The sequence below is a fragment of the Macaca nemestrina genome, chromosome 14 (assembly GCF_043159975.1).
Source record: "Macaca nemestrina isolate mMacNem1 chromosome 14, mMacNem.hap1, whole genome shotgun sequence".
Taxonomy (NCBI): Eukaryota; Metazoa; Chordata; class Mammalia; order Primates; family Cercopithecidae; genus Macaca; species Macaca nemestrina.
In genome coordinates, this window is record NC_092138.1 from 28,249,171 (window position 1) to 28,269,641 (window position 20,471).

The window sequence follows — 20,471 nt, forward strand, 5'->3', positions numbered from 1 at the left end:
AATGAATACCCTAATGCTCATCATTATTTTAGAATTTGTCTTTCCTTCTCTGTGTGTATCAATCAGAATGTGAGTAGTCAAGGTCTAAGGGAAGGATGACAAATGAGTTCTTAAATTCTTTAATCTTAAAAAAAAAAAAATCTATCACTTTTATATGGGGAAGAGAAAATTTGCATGTATTAAGCTTCCACTAAGTGAGAGCACTGTGCTGGACATTGTGTACAAAATATTGGTAAGAATGGTCTTGTCAAAAAAGGAACAAATCAAAGAGAAATCAGAGGCAATAATGGAGAAAGAAGAACCTTTTGGAACTCTTCTTCTTACTTCCCTTTTTTCTTCTTACAAGATTCTTCTTGATGAACTGTCTTCTACTAAACATTGGGCATCTATGCACGTTTCAGACCACAGTGGATTTCACTACCGCCAGTTTTTGCTAAAGTCTTTGATTAGCCAAACTGTGATAGACAGTTCTGTGATGGAGCAAAATCCTTTGAGAAGTGAGCCAGCGCTAGTTCTTCCAAAAGATGAAGAAGCAGCAGTTTCAACAGAGGAACCAAGGATTAATCTTCACCATCTTCTAGAAGAAGAAGTTGAATTCAGCACTGATCTTATTGATTCCTACCCAGGACATGAAACCCTTTGGTGTCATAGGTAAGAAAAGGGAAAATCTATTTTCTACACAAAACTGTGCGTGTCCTCATGAGAGCTGCAGAAGGTGTTAGTTACACCTGATTCCTGCCTGCTTGGGTAAACACGGTCATCTGATTGTTGAGCTTTGCCTGAGTGAATACAAGAGGTTTTGGATCATCATCATCATCATCATCATTAATAAGAGATTGCTCATGTAGATCTCTGCCTGCAGCTTAGGATGGTGATATTCAGCCTTGACTGTGCAGTAGAATAACCTGTGTTAGTTCCAAAATAAAACAGAATCAAAAGTTTTTGGACTCCTTCCTTGGAGATACTAATACTTAGCATATCTAGGATGAATTGCTGCCATCTCTCTCTCTCTCTCTTTTTTTTTTTTTTTTTTTTTTGAGACAGAGTTTCGCTCTTCTTGCCCAGGCTGGAGTGCAATAGCACAATCTCGGCTCACTGCAATCTCTGCCTCCCAGGTTCAAGAGATTCTCCTGCCTCAGCCTCCCGAGTAGCCGGGATTATAGGCGCTCACCACCACACCTGGCTAGTTTTGTATGTTTAGTAGAGATGGAGTTTCACCATGTTGGCCAGGCTGGTCTTGAACTTCTGACCTCAGATGATCCACCTGCCTCAGCCTCCCAAAGTGCTGGGATTACAGGCGTGAGCCACCATGTCTGGCCTTTTTTTTTTTTTTTTTTTTTTTTTGAGAAAAAACTCAACACATAATATTGATGCACAGTCAGGATTGAGATTTGATTAGACCCCGAGAATAAGGTATGCTTTATCATTTTTCCAACCCTGATGGTCTGCAAATTAACTTACCTGAAGTATAATCTCTTGACACTTTTTGTTTAAAGTGTAAGAGAATTTATCTTTGAGAGAGGGGAAAGTCTGGTAGCAAAAAGTGAAAAAGGGTTAGCAATCTATCCACTTCAGTTGTGAGTACATTTGACAGTATGTTGGAATGAAGTCACGTATGTGATCCCTTCCCAGCTTCATTTCTTTTGGATCTTCCTTTATTTGGAGGCGTCTTCATCTTCATAAATACAGATTCTACTTTAGGCCATAGCATTGTATTTGTAAATGAAAGACTTGCCTGCACTAGGCAGGAAGGAGGTAGGCATTCTTTAAAATTGCCTATTTCTAAAGTTATTGAGATTTTCTTTCTTTCTTCAGTCTAGTCTATCTTGTAGGTTATTTGAGGAGACCTGGTCAGCTGCTTTTCCTTACTAAATATATTCATAACAAAAGATTATCTCCCCTCTTTGGCACCTTCATTAGTAGAGAATGCTCTTTTTCTCTTAAAACCAAGTCACTTATTTCATGTTTTCAAGAGAGAAGATAGATCTTGTAAGCTACTGGCACACCTCAGAGATATCACAGGTTCAGTTCCAGACCACTGCAATAAAGTGAGTAAAGCAATAAAGTAAGCCACACAATTTTTTTGTTTCCCAGTGCATATAAAAGTTACTTTTACATTACACTGGAGTCTAAGAAGTGTGCAACAGCAGTATGTCTAAAAAAAAAAACTATGTATCTTAATTAAAATACTAGATTGCTAAACAATGCTCACGATCATCCAACCCTTCGGCAAGTTGCAGTATTTTCCTGGTGAAAGGTATTGCCTCAGTGTTGGTGGCTGCTGATTGATCAGAGTGGTGGTTGCTGAAGGTTGGGGTGGCTGTGGCAATTTCCTAAAATAAGATCGCAATGAAGTTTGACTCTTCTTTCATGAAAGATTTCTCTGTAGTATGTGATGCTGTTTGACAGCATTTTGCCCACAGTAGAACTTCTTTCAAAATTGGAGTCCTCTTAAACCTTGCTGCTGCTTTATCAAATAAGTTTGTGTCATATTCTAAATCCTTTGTTGTCATTTCAACAATGTTCATTTCACAGCATCTTCACCAGGAGTAGATTCTATTTCAACAAAACACTTTTTATTTTGGTTCATCCGTAGAAAGCAACTCCTCATCCATCCAAGTTTTATCATGAGATTGTAAGCAATTCAGTCACATCTTCAGGCCCCACTTCCAATTCTAGTTCTCTTGTAATTTCTACCACATTTGCAGTGACTTACTACACTGAAGTCTTGAACTCCTCAAAGTCATCCATGAGGGTTGGAATCACCTTCTCTCAGAGTTTTGTTCATGTTGATATTTTGACTTTCTCCCATGAATCACAAACGTTCTTAATTGGTATCTAAAATGGTGAACCATTTTCAGAAGGTTTTCAATTTACTTTGCCCAGATCCATCAGAGGAATCACTATCTGTGGCAGCTATAGCCTTATGAAATGTATTTCTTAACAAGACTTGAAAGTTGAAGTTTTTCCTTGATCCATGGGCTATAGAATGAATGCTGTGTTAGCAGTCATGAAAGCAACATGAATCTTTTTGTACATCTCAATCAGAGCTCTCACATGACTAGGTGCATAGTTAGTGTGCAGTAATATTTTGGAAGGAATCCTTTTTTTCTGAGCAGCAGTTCTCAACAGTGGGCTCATAATATTCAGTTAACCATTCTTTAAATGGACGTGCTGTCAACATATGTCTTTTCATCCAGGCTTCGTTATTCTGTTGATAGAACACAGGCAGAGTAGGCTTAGCATAATTCTTAAGGGCCCTAAGATTATTGGAATGGTAAATGAGCCCTGGCTTCAACTTAAAGTCACCAGCTACATTAGCCCTTACCAAGAGTCAGACTGTCCTTTGAAACTTGGCATGGATTTCTCTCTAGCTATGAAAGTCCTAGACGGCATCTTTCAATAGAAGGGTATTTCATCTACATTGAAAATCTCTTGTCAGTATAGCTGCCCTCATCAGGGATCTTAGCTAGGTCTTCTGGATACCTTGCTGCAGCTTCTACATCAGCATTTGCTACTTCACTTTGTACTTTTATGTTATAGAGATGGCTTCTTTCGTTAAACCTCATGATCCAATCTCTGCTAACTCCAAACTCTTTTTCTCCAACTTCCTCACCTCTCTCAGTCTTAGAATTAAAGAGCATTAGAGCCTTAGTCTGGATTAGGTTTTGCCTTAAGGAAATGTTGTGGCTGATCTGCTCTTCTATCCAGAACACTAAAACGTTCTCCATATCAGCAGTAAGACTGTGTTTTGCTTATCATTTGTGTGTTCACTGGGGTACCACTTTTAATTTCCTTCAAAAACTTTCCTTTGCATTGACAACTTGGCATGAGAGGCCTACCTTTCAGCCTGTCTCAGCTTTGGACATGCCTTCCTCATTTAGCTTAATCATTTCTAGCTTTTGATTTAAAGTGAGAGATCTGTGACTCTTCCTTTCACTTGAACACTTAGAGTTCATTGTAGGGTTATTGATTGGCCTAATTTCAATATTGTTGTATCTCAGGGAACAGGGAGGCCTAGGGTGAGGGAGAGAGATGGGGGAAGAGCTGGTTGGTGGAGCAGTCAGAACACACACATTTATTGGTTCAGTTTACCATCTTATATGGGTGTGTTTGTGACACCCCAAAATAGTTATAGTAGTAACATCAAAGATCGCTGATCACAGATCACATAACAGATATAATAATCTTGAAAAAGTTTGAAATATTAGGAATGTTACCAAAATGTGACACAGACAAAAAGTGACCACATTTAGTTGGAAAAATTGTGCTGATAGACTTGCTCGACATAAGATTGCCAAACCTTCGGTTTGTAAAAAATACAATATCTGGCCTGTAATCTCAGCACTTTGGGAGGCCCAGGAGGGTGGAGCACAAGGTCAGGAGATCTAGACCATCCTGGTTAACACAGTGAAACCCCGTCTGTAGTAAAAATACAAAAAATTAGCTGGGCATGGTGGTGTGCGCCTGTAGTCCCAGCTACTCGGGAGGCTGAGGCAGGAGAATGGTGTGAACCCGGGAGGTGGAGCTTGCAGTGAGTCAAGATTGTGCCACACTGCCCTCCAACCTGGGTGACAGAGCGAGACTGTCTCAAAAAAAAAAAAAAACCAAAAAAAAACAAAACAATATCTGCAAAGCACATTAGAGCAAAGCATAATATAAACTAGTTGTGCCATAGGCCAGTTTTCTACTGCTGACTCATTGTCATTAGGCAGCTTATCTGGCCTTTAAGTTTTACCCCTTGTAAAACTGGTACATTGTATGCTCCCTGTCTGCTTCAGAATATGCAAGGAAAATGAATAGAATTCTCTTTTAAGGGCTTAGAGTTGCCAATGTGAATGATGAGATATAACAACCTAGAGCTTATACAGTTCATTGTACATAGATGTGCCCCCACTGAATTGAAATTTTTGGAGATTAGGCACGGGAATCTTCATTTTTAACAAACAATTCTAGGTGGTTCTAAGGGCAGGAGAATTGCTCTTCTCAAAGGGAGAACAGGAACTGTATCTTTTAACATGTTTTGCTCAGAGCTCAGCACATCCCCAGTGCATGTGGATGTTTAAAACTGTAGTTGGTGATGGATTTAGGGTAAAGTTCAGTTGACTTTTAGGGAATAAGACCCCCTACAACAGATACGTTATTTTTATTAAAGTATTTGATAGAGGCCACAGATTCAGCCTCTAAAGGAACTGTTCAATCCCCTTATTTCTGAATCACTTTTCTTCCAGGATATCAATGAGGTTCGTTTTTGGTTTTGTTTTATATTTATAATTTGTAGCAGAAATAAGACTATCACATATTTCTAGTTTTATGTTATAGTTACCATAGAGCACCATCTCCAAGTCATTGTCATCTCAGTAAATGCTTATGAAAAACCTTAGGACCGTATTCTTTCTCACAAACAAACCTGTAAGCTGGGGTTATAAGACTTTCTTTGTCCAAATATCCTGGAACATCATTGCTACTGTTTTTCCTCCTTCCCCTGTATAACTTGGTTATGAAGTGGACAGTGAACTGAATACTGTATGTTTTGAAATTGCAAACTTTTTTTTCCGGAATGTGAAAAAAATGTGATTTTCTTTATTCTCTTCCTTCCCCTCTCTATCGCAGGCGGCATATTTTCTACCTTCAGCATCACTTAAATGGTAGGTTTCCTCACAGCATGACCCAGTTGTCACCTGCAGACAGCCCTGGGGGGACTTTGAGTGACTTGCACCTTATCCCAGCAGGCTCCCAACTGTCTCAGGCAATGGAAGTGGATGGACTGAATGACTCTAGCAAGCAAGGCTATTCCCAGGAAACCAAACGCCTGAAGCGGACACCAGCTCCAGACTCTCTAGGCCTAGAAATGGAGCACAGGTTCATTGATCAAATATTGTCCACCTGTCGGAACGTGGAGCAAGCCAGGTTTGCCAGTGCATACAGGAAATGGCTGGTTACTTTGAGTCAATGAAAGAGGTGAATTAGTCCTACAAGGTTCCCCTTTTAGTGCAATATTGCTTTCTTTTATTATTTACATAGTTGCATGAACTATTTACTATTATTGGCTAACCATATGTTCTTCATCTTTAGGTTGAAAGTCCATAGTAAATCTTTCATTTTATTTATTTTGTTAATAACTGGCATTCCTGTGGGGATAAAATAGTTGTATAGTTCCTTCGTGCTAAACAACGTGTCTTAAATTTTCTGTTGAACTTCTCACCCTTTGTATTTCTGTAAGTGGGGCTTCTCATTTGGTTTTCCTGATTGGTTCACATACACACCTCTACCCACCTCAGTCCAATTGCTGCATAGGCAAATTATTTTAAAAATTAAAAATTTAAGGCCTAGGCAGGAGGATCTCCTGAGCCCAGGACTTTGAGACCAACCTGGGCAACATAGCAAGACCCCATCTCTACAAAAAGTTAAAAAAAAAAAAAAAATAGCTAGGCATAGTGCTATGCACCTGTGTTCCTAACTACGCAGGAAGCTGAGGCAGAAGGATTGCTTGAGCCCCAGGTGTTTGTGGCTATAGTGAGCCATGATTGCACCACTGTACTCAGCCTGGGCAACAGAGTTGAGACCCTGTCTCTAAAACAAGTTGAAAATAAACATTTATGTTGCAGTTCAACTTAAGAATGTTGGTATGAATGCTGAAATGTTGGTATGAATGCTGAATAACTTGATGTAATTGTTTTAAGAATCAAATGGCTAGGTGGGTGAATGTGTAAAAATATAAACTAGTTCTCTTTCTCTAGCCTGTTCTACCCAATTACCAAAGTCAGAAGTATTGGAATTTATATGAAAAAAATGCTTCCAACGTAATCCATTTTTTAAATGGTTATTTAAAAAAAAAAAAAAAACTAATTTAAGAGTTTATGTAATTGCAGTAAAGGAAAATTATTTTTATTGCTAGTTTTGATAGATTATTTTTACCTCAAATTTGGTATATGCCAAAACACGTCAGTCCTTATACAGTTGATTTTTTTTTTCTTTCTGAAAACCTGGAATGCTGTTTTTAGCTATTACTACTTTTTAATTTCAAATTTACTTATAACAAATGGGAGAAATATATAAAGAAATATATCCATAAAAATCTTCCTTTTTAAAAATCTAAATTATTGAGGATACACTATGGAGACTACAAAATTATCATGAAGTGACTATTAAAGTTTACTGGCAAATGCCAGGGGAAGGAATAGTATGTGCAAAACGAAACACTTTTATACTGAACTTAATCAGGGATGAGGTACCAAAGTATCCACATTATAGCTGTATCTTATGTTTTCAATAACAAGGGCTGCGTTTTTCAGGTAGGTGGGGTGAGGGTGGGGAATGGGCCGTGTAATGTCTGCTTTCTTATATTTGCCCTTTTGTAAATGGTCTGTGTTTCTTCTTTTCATATACTTTCTGTTTTGCCAATCCATTACATATTTTTTGTCACTTTCATGTGTCATTTTTGTATATCTTTCCTTTCTTACTTCAGGGGTGTGTCTTCAAGATTTCTACCCCCTATTTGCAATGAATTTCATACCTCATCTAAAATACATTCATATACCAGAAACATCAACAAGAGTGGCCCTTCCAAAAGTTTCCCTAATGATGGAAGCTGTCCGTTGTCCTGTCTCTGTGCAGAATGTGAGTAATAGTGGCAGAAATAAGTGTGACAACCATGCTTTGCCTGTTGTGCTTTTTACTGGCTAGGTGATTTGCAAAGTGGGGATAAAGATGTAGGGAAAGTAAACCTCTCTGTCTCACTGTTATAGAAAGCCTGGACTTGAGTTAGGTACGTCGCCTTAAAAAAGCAGAAATATGTCCTTTTCTTGGGCATCCTGGTTTTGTTGAGTGGCAGACTGTTTAAGTGAGTGAGACTTAAGAATGCCAGAAACGTTGTCTAGCCTGGCCCCAGTAGACAGAATTTGTTCTTCTCTCGAGTCAAAAATTACCTTTTTGTAGCTTTTATATTATTTAGATGAAAAAATGCCATTAAGAACATAATTCCATGGTCCTTTGTGTACAAAACATATTTTGAATCAAATACCTCAAGGTCCACCTAGACCTCTATGGATAAAATCATAAGTTTATGATTTTTAGCTCCTGTGAGGGTTTGGGGGCAAACTACACAGAAAAGACATGGGTGGTTCAACCCATTCCACTAAAATATGTCGCCAGATTCTGGCCGAACTCAGTATTACCTTTTTTCTAAAAATCATTTTTCACATTTTGAGTAATAGGGCTTATTATGCTTTGATGTGAAAAAATATCAGGAAATGAGTGACAATACCCTATGAAACACTAGCTAAATTTTTATAGTGCTCCATGCCTTTGTGTACCTTCCACTGATGATCTTGCCCATCTTTGGTGTTAACTATTTTCATATCTTCTAAGGCTCTTAACCCACTCTTTTGAAGCCGTGCAGTCCTTTAATATGTCTTGGTTTCTTCCTAAAAGTTTTAAGTAGAGAGCAAAAATACAAATACCCAAAGGATACTGTTAGTATGTAACTTTTGTGTGCTGCTTTATTTCTAGAGTTTGCATTTTTTAATTGTTCATTCACAGAAAATCCTAATATTGCCCTATATGGTTGTTTTTTTTTCCTAAGTGGTTAATATTTAAACCCGCTAGCTGTAGCATGATAATGTCTTTGAGCTCATGTAGTAGAAAGGATGTGTCTATTTTCTGGGACTTGTTAGTCTTCACTTATTTTTCTATAACTAATTGTTAAAAGGAAAAGATGGCTTATTGACATGTATTTTATTAAACTTTCACTGAAAGAACAGTGGGTCATCGTACCATACTGTGGATTAAGAATACTACTGACAAGCAAAAAGCATTAAGCTCTGTAACTGTCTCCACCACCACCTTCACCCCACTTTTAGTGTACCTTAGTGTACTTTAGTGTACCTGTTTTGGCAATACGGTGTTTTTCAGATTCTACTTGTGCCCTGCACATTGTGAGGAGTCATTAAATATTTATTAAATTAATGAATGACTAACAGAAGAAGAGAAAGATTGTTTGGGAGTGATAAGAATGAGTGATGATTGAGAAATTGATGGATTAGTGCAATGGATTGTGAATGAATGATGCTTTCTAGTTTCGTAATACGTGGGAAGTGCTATCGCCTATAGAATAAGTTGATTTAGACTTTTTTTTCTTCATTTCATTACCTTGTTTAAACTTGTTAAATCCCAGCCAAGAAATGCAGCTCTGTAATTGTCAATTAACTGTACTATAACATATACTAAAAATTGTAGAGCTGAAGAACCCCCTTGCATTAAGAACACCACTTTCTGTTCATTTGCGGTATTAGAGGACAGATCCTGCACACAGAGGCAGAACTGCTTTTGGTCATCTGAAGAAATTCTTTGATTTCAGTGACTTACTGATCTGTACCTGTGCACGTATCATCATTTTATGCTTCTCCTTGTTTCCCCACAACTTGAACTGTGACTCTTTCAGGTATTTCTTAAATCTGTGTGAGTACTTTGTAAGCTTAGGGATTTGATACATATTAATGTCCCCTTTGTCTTCTCTAGGTTTTAGCATTTTATTACGTCTTAAGAAACTCTGGGCCCAGACTTTCAGTCATATTTCTTATTCCTATGGTACAGTTCTCACTTAAAGGCTTAATTATTAGTAGGGTTAAATACATACAGGTTATCTCTAAAAGTACTTAAGTTTTCAAATAAGGGCTTATGTGATACAAGATATGGAAACAAAAGTTTTTGGATTTTTATGCAGTAGTTTACAGGAAAGCAAATACATAGTAGATCATATGCCACTTAGGTATGTTCAGGTCATGCCAATTTATTCTTGTTAGGCCACACACACATGTATGTGCGTGTAAAAAGAATTTTTAATATTGAAGCAAACAAATTATCAGTTTAATAATTTTCTGTTATATAGCACAAGATGGCAGATACCACCTACTATATAACAATCTAATAATCCCTACCCTAGTTCCCCTGAGTTATAGAAGATGCTAAAGATTTAGTTGTAAAGGGAAGTAACATGATTTTTTTTTCTAAAAAGCTGTTTTAAGCTAACTATTATCTTGCTATTGGAAAATTATATTTTAAAACTTAAAGATATTTAAAGTGTGCTAGAAAATTTGAACCTGATAACAACTGAACCTTTTGTCTTGAATAAATTTCTCAAATAGAACTGTGCAAACCCTAGCACTTTATGTGTTGCTGCCTCCCCACACCTAGGTATGCTCTGTAATAAGCTCCCAGTTAATGGAGAGATGTGTAGAGGCACTGGGAAGTTAATGAAGAAGAAAAATCAACCCCAAGAATTCCTTATTGTCACGTAGTGTCTTTTAAAAAATAACTATAGGACTGTGTTAATTTGAGTGCCTTTCTTACTTTTTTGGGAGCAAGATTATATTTAATGTTTAAGAAAACAGGATGGAAGTTTTATCAAACAGTTGATTGTGGCCCATTGTTTTATTTATTCCCATCGCTAGGCATGGCCCCATAGGGTATTTTATCCTTCAGTGAGAGACTGATATAAGCAGGCAGGATGCTTTGATTATTCCATTAGTTATCATTTTAAGGACCCTACCAATATTTAGTTCTTTCTTTCTGGCAACTAATGTTTTGGGGGTTGGAGGCATCCCATTTAGAGGATGGTGTGTGCACAAATAGATTAGTCTGAAACCTGTGTCCAACGGGAAACAGTGGCACTCTGCCCTAAAATAAAGGCCAGAATGTTGTCCTAAATGAATCCTTTGCCTTACTTTAGGACCTTCCTTCCCTCTCAAATTCAGGCATAATGTAATATAGTTGAAAGGGTGAAAACAGTACTTGCTTTCTTTCAGATACTGGAGGAAAAGAAGTAAATGCATAGATGAAATTTTAAATGTATTATTTTATCTGTTTGTATCTGGAGAAGGGAGGGATAGGAATTCCATATTTCAAGATAGCAACTATAATTTCATAGAAATATATAGCTAAAGATTCCAAAGTGCTTTTACAGAGAACTGTTGAATAATATATTCCTAAAGGGCAGCAATATGCCATGTTCATGGTGAAGACAGAAAACCAGTGTATCAGTTGTGGATCTTAGGTGGGAGAGGAAACCTCAGGCTCCCAACTTTGACTTCTCTACTCTCACCAGGCCATGTTAACACTGTAAAACCAAACTCTTTGCTAAGAACAATACAGGGCAGTAGTTTAGTCTGCTGATGAAACTTTGTGCTTCCAAGAATATTAGCTATATATAATTTGTGCTTTCTGGACAATAGAATGGTCCAGAAGGCTAACCCTGACATTACTTTTATTAGTCTGTTGTTATTCCTCAGGGTGTAGAAGATTTAGTAAATTTAGGACAAATTTTATATTCAGTGGCAAAAAGCAAAGGCAAAAATATGCTAAATATATTATTAGCTCTTAAATTTTAGTATAGATCGTATTTTTTATAAACTATTACCAGTACAGTAGCTAGTAGATATTCTGTGACTGCCTCGTTGTTCATCTTGCTGCTTTGGTCCCTATGGCTCTAGTATGAACATTCTTGTGTCTTCTGTGGAAATGATTTCTGTATTACAGTTCCATCTTTGGTAGAGGTGGGAATAATTGTATTTTGTTTTCGTTGACATCATTCTCAACTTTTAGAAATACTGTTGAGGAAAATGATTACCGTTGGTTTTCAAATTGACAACTATTTTGCTTCCAAAGACTTCAGTTTCCCTCTGTTTTATGTGTAGACTTCATATATGTTCAACACATTGCATACTGCCTTGCACATTGTAGGAATTCAACAAGTCAGAGTTTATAAAAGCTAGAAAGATAAAACTAGCTTAGCTGTCTTATCATCATTGTCCATATTCTTAGCTTTGGGAAAAATATACCATTTTGCACAAAATACATAATCAGTTTCAAATGCACAAGGCAAAGATATACAGTTGCACAACATTGCAAGTGAAATTTACAAAGGATTTTTATTTTTGTGTATGCTCCTATTTAAAGGGCTCCTATTTAAAGCAGTTTTCTTTATTAGAGCAACATCTTCCAGCAAAGTTAGAAACCTAACATAAGTGCTCATTTGCCCAAATTAACGAGATAGTTATGTAAACTTTTCATATTAAGTCTTTAGTCATTTACAAACAATAACATTCTGGCTTTTCTTCCATACCTTTAAGGAATCAGCCTTAATTTTATGTATGGCAGTCACTTTCCTCAAGGTACTATGCAGCACACTTTCGATTGCTTATTTATCTTTATAAAGTGATATGTAATAAATTTAGGTTTATTTGTCACATAATTTCATATGTTCAGATGTTGATTCAAAGAGCATTCTATTAGAAAAGTTTGTAAATTATCCTCCCTTACAAATACTATTTCATCTTGCATTTGGAGCAGGTATTTTTTTCTTATTAGTTGAAGACTGGGTACAGTTATAGTAGATGCTCAATAAATGCTTAGTCAGTGATTGATCTAACAGCAAACTAACAGCTTTCAGAAAGGAGACTGTTGACATCTTTTCACCAAGGAGTATATTTGTAGAGTAATATATGTGTGGAATTTTAAAATTATATCATTTGACATGATTTATGAGGCTTATTTAGGCTGGAGTTAGTAACATGTAATAAAAATATTATTTATACACAACATAGTTGAAAGATAGGAGATGTGAAAGTTTAAGTAGTATTTTCTTATGCAAGGCATATGAATAAATGTAATTAAATGTCTTAAGCAGTTCGCTGAACTCTAGAGAGAACTACTGTAGTCTTCTGCAGTCAGTCTCTGTATTGGTATATCCAGTACTATTGGGGTTTAGGTTCTTTTTATTTTTCCTTAAATCTTACTTGTTTCTAGCGTCTTAAGAGTGGTACTGGTAAAATGTGAAGTTACAATAAACTTCTGCTTGTTTTCTCCGAACATCTTTGGCATGAGGGAGAACTTTTTATGAATGATACAGTAGTTTCAGCATCTGTTAATTTGTGGTTTTCAAAGCATTTTTGACAGAGTTTACCTAATGTAAAAAGATTAAACAGTTTTATAAAACACAAATAAACATTCCTACCTGAACTGTGAGGAACAGAGTGTATAATACAAATGTAATTAGGCATTGCCTCCTGGCGAGGTTCTTGATGACTATGATGCTGGCTGCTGACTGAGGTGAGCACTGTGAGTATTGTATTTTGGCATATGTTGTTTTTAGGAAAATAATGGAATGCATTCTTAGATTAACTTATTGTTTTTGAGTTAGAAAAAATAAAAGACAAGGTATTATAAGTATGCCAAATACTTTTACACTACAAAAGATTTAAAAAGGAGAGGAAGAAAAAATATCAAAGGCCAGTTATGATTTTTAATAGCGTCTAATTTTTTTTTTTTACTCAAATTTTTTGGACACTAGTCAACTGCATAATTTAACATGGAGGAGCTTTCATTTAAAAGAAGTTCTCAGCTACTATATTCTGCCATTAGAATTCACCATGCCTGTTAATTTTACATTGCTTGAAAATTTAAGTTAGCTGCCATCAATATTGTTTTAAGATTTTCTTATAGTTTATGTTTAAATGGAAAAGTTATGTATATAATCTGTGGTGCAGGGTCAGGCCTCGGCCATTAAAGGTAAGTTTGGCTAACTCACTTTACCGAAGAGACTAACGGTCTTCCCTCTGTGGCACTGCTATGTTTCTTCATCTATTTTTCCCCAGTGTAACAGTCTACATTGAAGTCCTTCGGCTCTCTCCATATACTAATTGACATTTGTTAAGGATTCAATATTTTGTGAATTCTTTTTTCACTTAAAATGCATATCTTGCAGAGAGATAAGAGTGAATTTTGCAATAATTTATATGCAGAGTGTGCTTATGGGTTTCTGGGAGTTCGAGTTAGTACCCCAGAGTGCTTAAAGTATGATGCTAAATTCTAAGGCTAATATAATGACTGTAGATTATCTATATCCACACTGTTCAATAGAAATATAATGTGAACCACAACATAATTTTTAATTTTCTAGTAGCCATATTAAAAAAGAAACACGCAAAATTAATTTTAATAACATTTTATTTAACCCAGTATATTAAAAATATCATTTCAACATGCAATCAATATAAAAGATTATTAATGAAACACCTTATCTTCTTTTTCTTCCATACTGAGTCTTAGATTTGAGTGTATTTTGTACTCACAGCACATCTCAATTCTGACTGGCCGCATTTTAAGTGCTCAATAGTCACATATGGCTAAGGGCTACTATACCGGACAGTACAGATTCATAGAGTACAAAGTATGACTTTATTTTAACTTTGGAGATGGTGAGGTAGGCATGTATTTATGGTACTTTAAAAATTCAAAATAGTTAGAAAAGCATCTAATAGAATTATCCGCTTGTTTTCCTTCATCTTCATTTTAATATGCTCTAGAAGTAGGATCAACCTGTTCCAATTTGCCAAGCATTATTTAAGGAGGAATAATTCCATACCATGTAAAATACTGTGATATGCTGATTATAATACATTATTAACAAATTTTCAAGTTGCGTTCACTAAATTCTGTCCTGTTTCTTCAAAATAATATAGCTTAAATTGCATGTTAATTATATATCTTACCTATTTTGTTTTTATATTATTCTTACAATATAATCATGTATATTAACAAACAGCCCTGGGATTCTAATCTTCCTCTGCAGCTGTCTTCCAGGACTTACTGGCACTTATCACATTATGATAAGTGTCAGAAAAGTAGAATAAAATATTCTTTTTCCATTAGATTTGTTCTTATGTGACCATGTACCAAGCCAGATATAAATTATTGTATTTCTGTAGAATATGGAAAATAGTGTTTGTCTTACCTTTGCTAAATGTTTGCAGTTTCTAAGTAAACCTTTCATCTCCTAAAATGAGTGTTAAGTGTGATTTTGTTTTTACTTTTGGTGCTTTAAACTTGAATCTAGTCTACCAAGCTTTCCATTTTATTTGCTTTGATGGTGGTAGGGAGGTGGAGGTGTGAACTGTTGTGTAAATGAAACCAATAACTTTATGACCTACATTTGTAGAAAGAATAAAAATGCCACTATGTCTAGAACATAAAAGAAATGTCAAAAACAAATTAGAGAAATTGCCACAGTTGTTTTTAAATTGCATTAACAGTGACTAATTGCCTTGTGAAAGTTATTATGACTAGATGTGCTTTTTCCCACCTATTTCAAATGAAACTGTAGAGCACACAGAATTACTCGGTTATTTTAGTGTTACATCGTATGTTTTCTCAATCCTGAGTCTCACTTCTGTATAAGCCAGATATAGCAGCGTTACTTACACAATATAATACGTAGATAGACTCCAAAAGGTGTTTGATAAAGCGGATGCTTTTTTTTAACTCAAATTTTAAATATTTCAGAAGTGTTTTATGGGAAAGACCTATATTACTTTATCCCTTGACTATTTAGGATTATATTTTATATAATGCATTACTATTATGTATATTTTGGGTAGGAAACAGGATATCAAATTTATTTTGCATGATGGCAAAGTACTACAATTGTTTAAAATTGCAGTACTGGCCAGGCGCAATGGCCCACACCTGTAATCCCAGCACTCTGGGAGGCCCAGGCGGGTGGATCACCTGAGCTTAGGAGTTCAAGACCAGCCTGGCCAACATGGCAAAACCTCATCTCTACTAAAAATACAAACATTAGCCGGGCATGGTGGCGCACATCTGTAATCCCAGCTACTCAGGAGGCTGAGGCGGGAGAATGGCTTGAACCCAGGAGGCAGAGGTTGCAATGAACCAAGATCATTCCACTGCACTCCAGCCTGGGTGAAAGAATGAGACTCCGTCTCCAAAAAAAATAAAACATTAAAAAAAAAAAAAGCAGTAGTGTTTTTGCACTGATAAGCTAGGAAAGAAAACTAGCTTAATTTGAATTAATAAGCAAATTACATAAAATCCGTATTAGTAAAGTGTGACAAAAATCCGTATTAGTAAAGTGCTTCCCTGGGAAATTGATTTGGTTAGTAACATGCTTTTTGAAATGAAAGATGAACAATAACAGATCCAAGATGATAGACTAGCCAATTAAATTTATTAAATATGATAACCCTTTTGTCATTGGTCTACATTTAGCAGATAGCACAATTTTCCTCATGTTGGAAACTCAACGTTTTGCTTTTGGTACTCTATTACTTAAAAAAAGAAAAGGTATTTTTTATGAGATATTTAAATAGCATAGCTTTTGTCTACTAGTAACTTACTCCAGAATGGCCCTGTTGGGCATCAGCTTTAAGTTACAGTGTGCCTTTTCTTTAAGAGAAACACAGTAGTATCATTATATGTGTACAGTGTCAGAGAAGTAGAATTTGAAAGGTTGCTTGCCTCTCCACCTTAGCTTTAAAAAAAGGAAGCAATAATTTACATCTTGTTTTTGATTTCACAGATTCTTAGAGTAATCCTGGCTGTCGGGGTTCTGAGTGCTTTACCTCTTCTTAATGATGTGAGCAACAGACAGAATGGTATTTCTGAATTTACACTTTTAGTACTGGAAAAGTCTGATGATATACAAATGTCTCGTATTAGATTTCTCATATACCTCTCACAATAACTACAGCAGCATGATCAGCAAAAGGTCTGTGTAGGGAAGCTAACTAGGCTGAATTGACCCTCTGTCATATTTTATATTCTCATATTTTTAAAAATTGCTAGTGACCTCACTAGATACATTGTTGAGAAAATACTGAAAGGTAGTGACCACATGGGATGGGTGTAACACCAGTCACCCCTATTTGTTTTATTTTCAAGTAAGTTGTGTAGTCATACCATCTACTGACATTCCTCGGAGCAAAAACTATCACGTTGTCTCTTGTTTATAACTAAGTGAGGACACATCTAGTTGGTGGCATTGATATAAGTCTTAATTTCAGTTATTCCACGTGAATAAAAAAATCATCTTGTGTAGCATTTATTATAGTAGAAAATCACCAAGAACTACAATGTGTAACAATCGATTGAGTAAATTAGTGTTTTCCTGTAGAGGTATACTATGCACTCATAAAAACAGAACTTATAATTACAAGGAAAAAACCTCATAGTTAAGTTTTTAAAAGTAGGTTACAAAGCAGTATGTAAATAAGATTCTAACTTTATTATTTTTTTAATTTAAATCTCATTTCTAATCATAGCAGGACCAACCTTCATACTGAACACAACTAAAAATGTTGGAAAATATATTAAAATCTTATTCAAAGCAGATAAATTAAAAAACATCATACCAAGACTGTGGAATGCCAGCAGAAAAAAAAAATCAAAAAGAGCTAAAGACAAAAGATTAAACTGATAACTCACTTCTCGACAGCAACATTGAATCAGAACACACTGGTAATCTAGAATTATAAACAGAAGAAATTCTTTGGTGAATGAGAATAAAGTACACATATGCAATATGTTTCCATTCATGTAAAGTTTAAAAATAATAAAATCATTAAAGAAAACAAAATTATTGCAAAGATCAGGACGGTGGTTGCATCTAGTTGGGGAGTGGAACCATGCCAGGGACAGGAACAAGATGAAGAACCTGTGGGACTCTGACAGGGTTCTGTTTCTTGGCTTGGCCTTGGGTACATGTTCACATATACGTATATACACACGTGTGTGTGTGTGTGTGTATATATATACATATAAAGCATACTATGTCTTTTTCTAGTTATATTTGCAAAGAAGAAAAACATTGGAAAAATTAGGGTGCCACATTCATGACTAGACAACACATAAAACATTCTTCCAGCCAGGCGCAGTGACTCACACCTATAATCCCATCACTCGAAGGCCAAGGTGGGAGGATTGCTTGAGGCCAGGAGTTTGATACTATCCTGGGCCACATAGCAAGATATCCTGTCTCTACAAAAAAGAAAAAAATTAGCCAGGTGTGGTGGTGTGTGCCTGTAGTCCCAGCTACTCAGGAGGCTGAGGCAGGAGAACGGTGTGAACCCAGTAGGTGGAGCTTGCAGTGAGACGAGATTGCGCCACTGCACTACAGCCTGGGGGACAGAGCAAGACTCTGTCTCAAAAATAAAGTAAAAAAATATTTTTAAAAAGTACTGAAACAACAGGTTTTCCAAATGAAAAACAGGCCCAACTTTTAGATAATATACAAAAATTAATTCAAAATGAATCATAGAATGAAACATAAGACTAAGAATCCATAAAACCACTAGAAAACAAAATATCTTTATGACCTTGAGGTAGGCAAGATTTAATTGGACAAGATACCAAAAGCACTAATAAGGACATGATTTAAAAAAATTCAAATCTAGAAGGGTATGCCACACACGTGTAGGGCTGTGTGCATGCTCAGGAAATACCTGAGAAGGCTGTAACTCTTAACTCCTTATTCACTTTAAGGCTATTCACAAACAGGAACTTAAGGCTAAGGCAGAGCTAGAAACTACCTAAATGAATGTGGAAGTCTTGCCCCAGCATGCACAATGAGCCCCTCAATAATAAATGGGAGATTTGTTACTTTAAGGAAATATCTGTCCCAATTACTAAGTGACCACCATACTACTGAGAAAAGACTTTGGTGGCCACCTGTGACAAAAAAAAAAAACGGACTTTTACGAAGTTAGTTCAGAAAAGTCACCAAACAACAGTAGCAATAAACCTGTGAATGGTGGATAATCTGATTTCCAGAATTGGCACATTATATTATTCAAAATGTTCAAATTTCAACAAAAATATTGCAAGACATGGAAAGAAACAAAGTATGGCCTATACCCAGGAATAAAAGCAAACAATAGAAATGGCCTCTATGAATGACCAGACATTAGATTTAGAAGATAAGGACTTTAAATCAGCTATTTTAAATATGTTCAAAGAAGTAAAGTAACTATATTCAAAGAACTGAAAGAAAATATAAAAACTATGACTCATATATATGTAATATATAATAGAGAATATCAAGAAAGACATTTTAAAAGGAAAGAAAGATTCCAAAAAGGTATACTAAATGCACTAAAGGGTCTCAATAGCAGATTTGACTAGGGAGAAGAATCAGCAAACTTGATGACAGGTTAATTGGCAATAAACAGACTGAGGAGCAGAAAGAAAAAAGAGCAAAGAAAAGTAAATAGCTTTAGGGATCTGTGGCACACCATCAAGCCAATCAGCACACACATTATGGGAGTCACAGTAGGAGAAAATAGTGAAAGTGTTAGAAAAAAATACTTGAATATATAATTGCTTTAAACATCCTAAATTTGATGAAAAACGTCAATGTACAAATCCCAGAATCTCTGAGTAGAATATATCCAAGGGGACCCACACAGACACATTATACTCAAATTGTCAAAACCAAAGAAAAAGAAAATTTTGGAAACAGAAGTTACTTGTCATGTGTAGGGGATCCTCAATAATACTAATATCTGATTTCTCAATAGAAACTATGGAAACCAGAGGGCAGCAATAGACATGTTCTCACTGCTGAAAAGTAAAACTCAACCAGGATTCTATATATGGCAAAGTTGTCCTTCAAAAATGAAAGAGAAATTAATAAATTCCAAGATCAACTAAAACAGTTTTTCACTAGCAGACATTCCCTAAAAAGAAATACTAAAGGTAATCCTTCAGACTGAAAGGGCACTAGACAGTTACTCAAATCCACGTGGAAACAGTATGATATATTTTTTATTTGTAACTCCTTTCATTTCCTATCCAATTCAAAAGACAACTGCATGTAGCAATAAATATAAATTCATGTTAATAGGCACACACTATATAAAAATGTAGGTTGTGACAAAAACACCATAACTGGGGTGGGTAACAGAACTATAAAGGAGCAAAGTTTATATCTAGTATGAAAACTAAGCTGGTATTAATCCAGACCAGATTGTTTTACATTAAGATGCTAATAGTTTTCCCTAGGGCAACCACTAAGAAAATAACTCAAAAATATATTATAAAAGAAGAAATGACAAAGGAATTAAAATTGTACACTAGAAAATATCTAACAAAAAGAAGACACAAAATAATTGAAGAACAAAAAAGACAGACATATAGAAAGCAATAACATGACAGACATAAAGCCTATCTTATCAGTGATTACAATAATATAAATGGATTTAAGTAAAAGGCAGATATTGGAAGAATGGATTAAAAAAAACTGGTCCAACTATATGCTGTTTTCAAGTTACATACTTTAGACTCACAGGTGCATATAGGTTGAAAGTAAAACAATAGAAGACGATATATCATGCAAACCCTAACCAAAAGAGCTAGCTGCGTGACTACACTAATACCAGACAAAATAGATTTCAAGACAACAATTTTTTCTAGAGACAAAGGAGGATATTTTCTGATTATAAAGGATCAATGCATTAAGAAGATGGTAGTTATAAACATATGAACCTAACAGCCCCCAAATACATGAAGCAAAACCAATAGAATTGAAGAGAAATACACAAGTCAACAGTACTCAACATTCAATAATAGAACAATGAGACAAGGTCAAGAAGGAAATACAAGTCTTTAGCAACACAGTA

At 35.6% G+C, this 20,471-nt stretch overlaps 1 protein-coding gene across 6 annotated transcripts in view; it reads left to right on the forward strand.

The window, feature by feature from the left end:
- The window catches only part of LOC105498650 (protein prenyltransferase alpha subunit repeat containing 1), a 50,534-nt gene extending 34,721 nt beyond the window's left edge, over positions 1-15,813 (forward strand). For 3 of the 6 annotated variants that reach the window (XM_011770876.3, XM_011770872.3, XM_071077689.1), the window contains exons 6-7: positions 347-651; positions 5,614-15,813. In XM_011770876.3, the coding sequence (XP_011769178.1) occupies positions 347-651; positions 5,614-5,956 (648 nt within the window). In that variant the 3' untranslated portion in view covers positions 5,957-15,813. The remainder of the gene's footprint in view (positions 1-346; positions 652-5,613) is intronic. The other 3 variants (XM_011770873.3, XM_011770875.3, XM_071077690.1) reach the window with 3 other exon arrangements.
- The last annotated feature ends 4,658 nt before the right edge of the window (positions 15,814-20,471 follow it).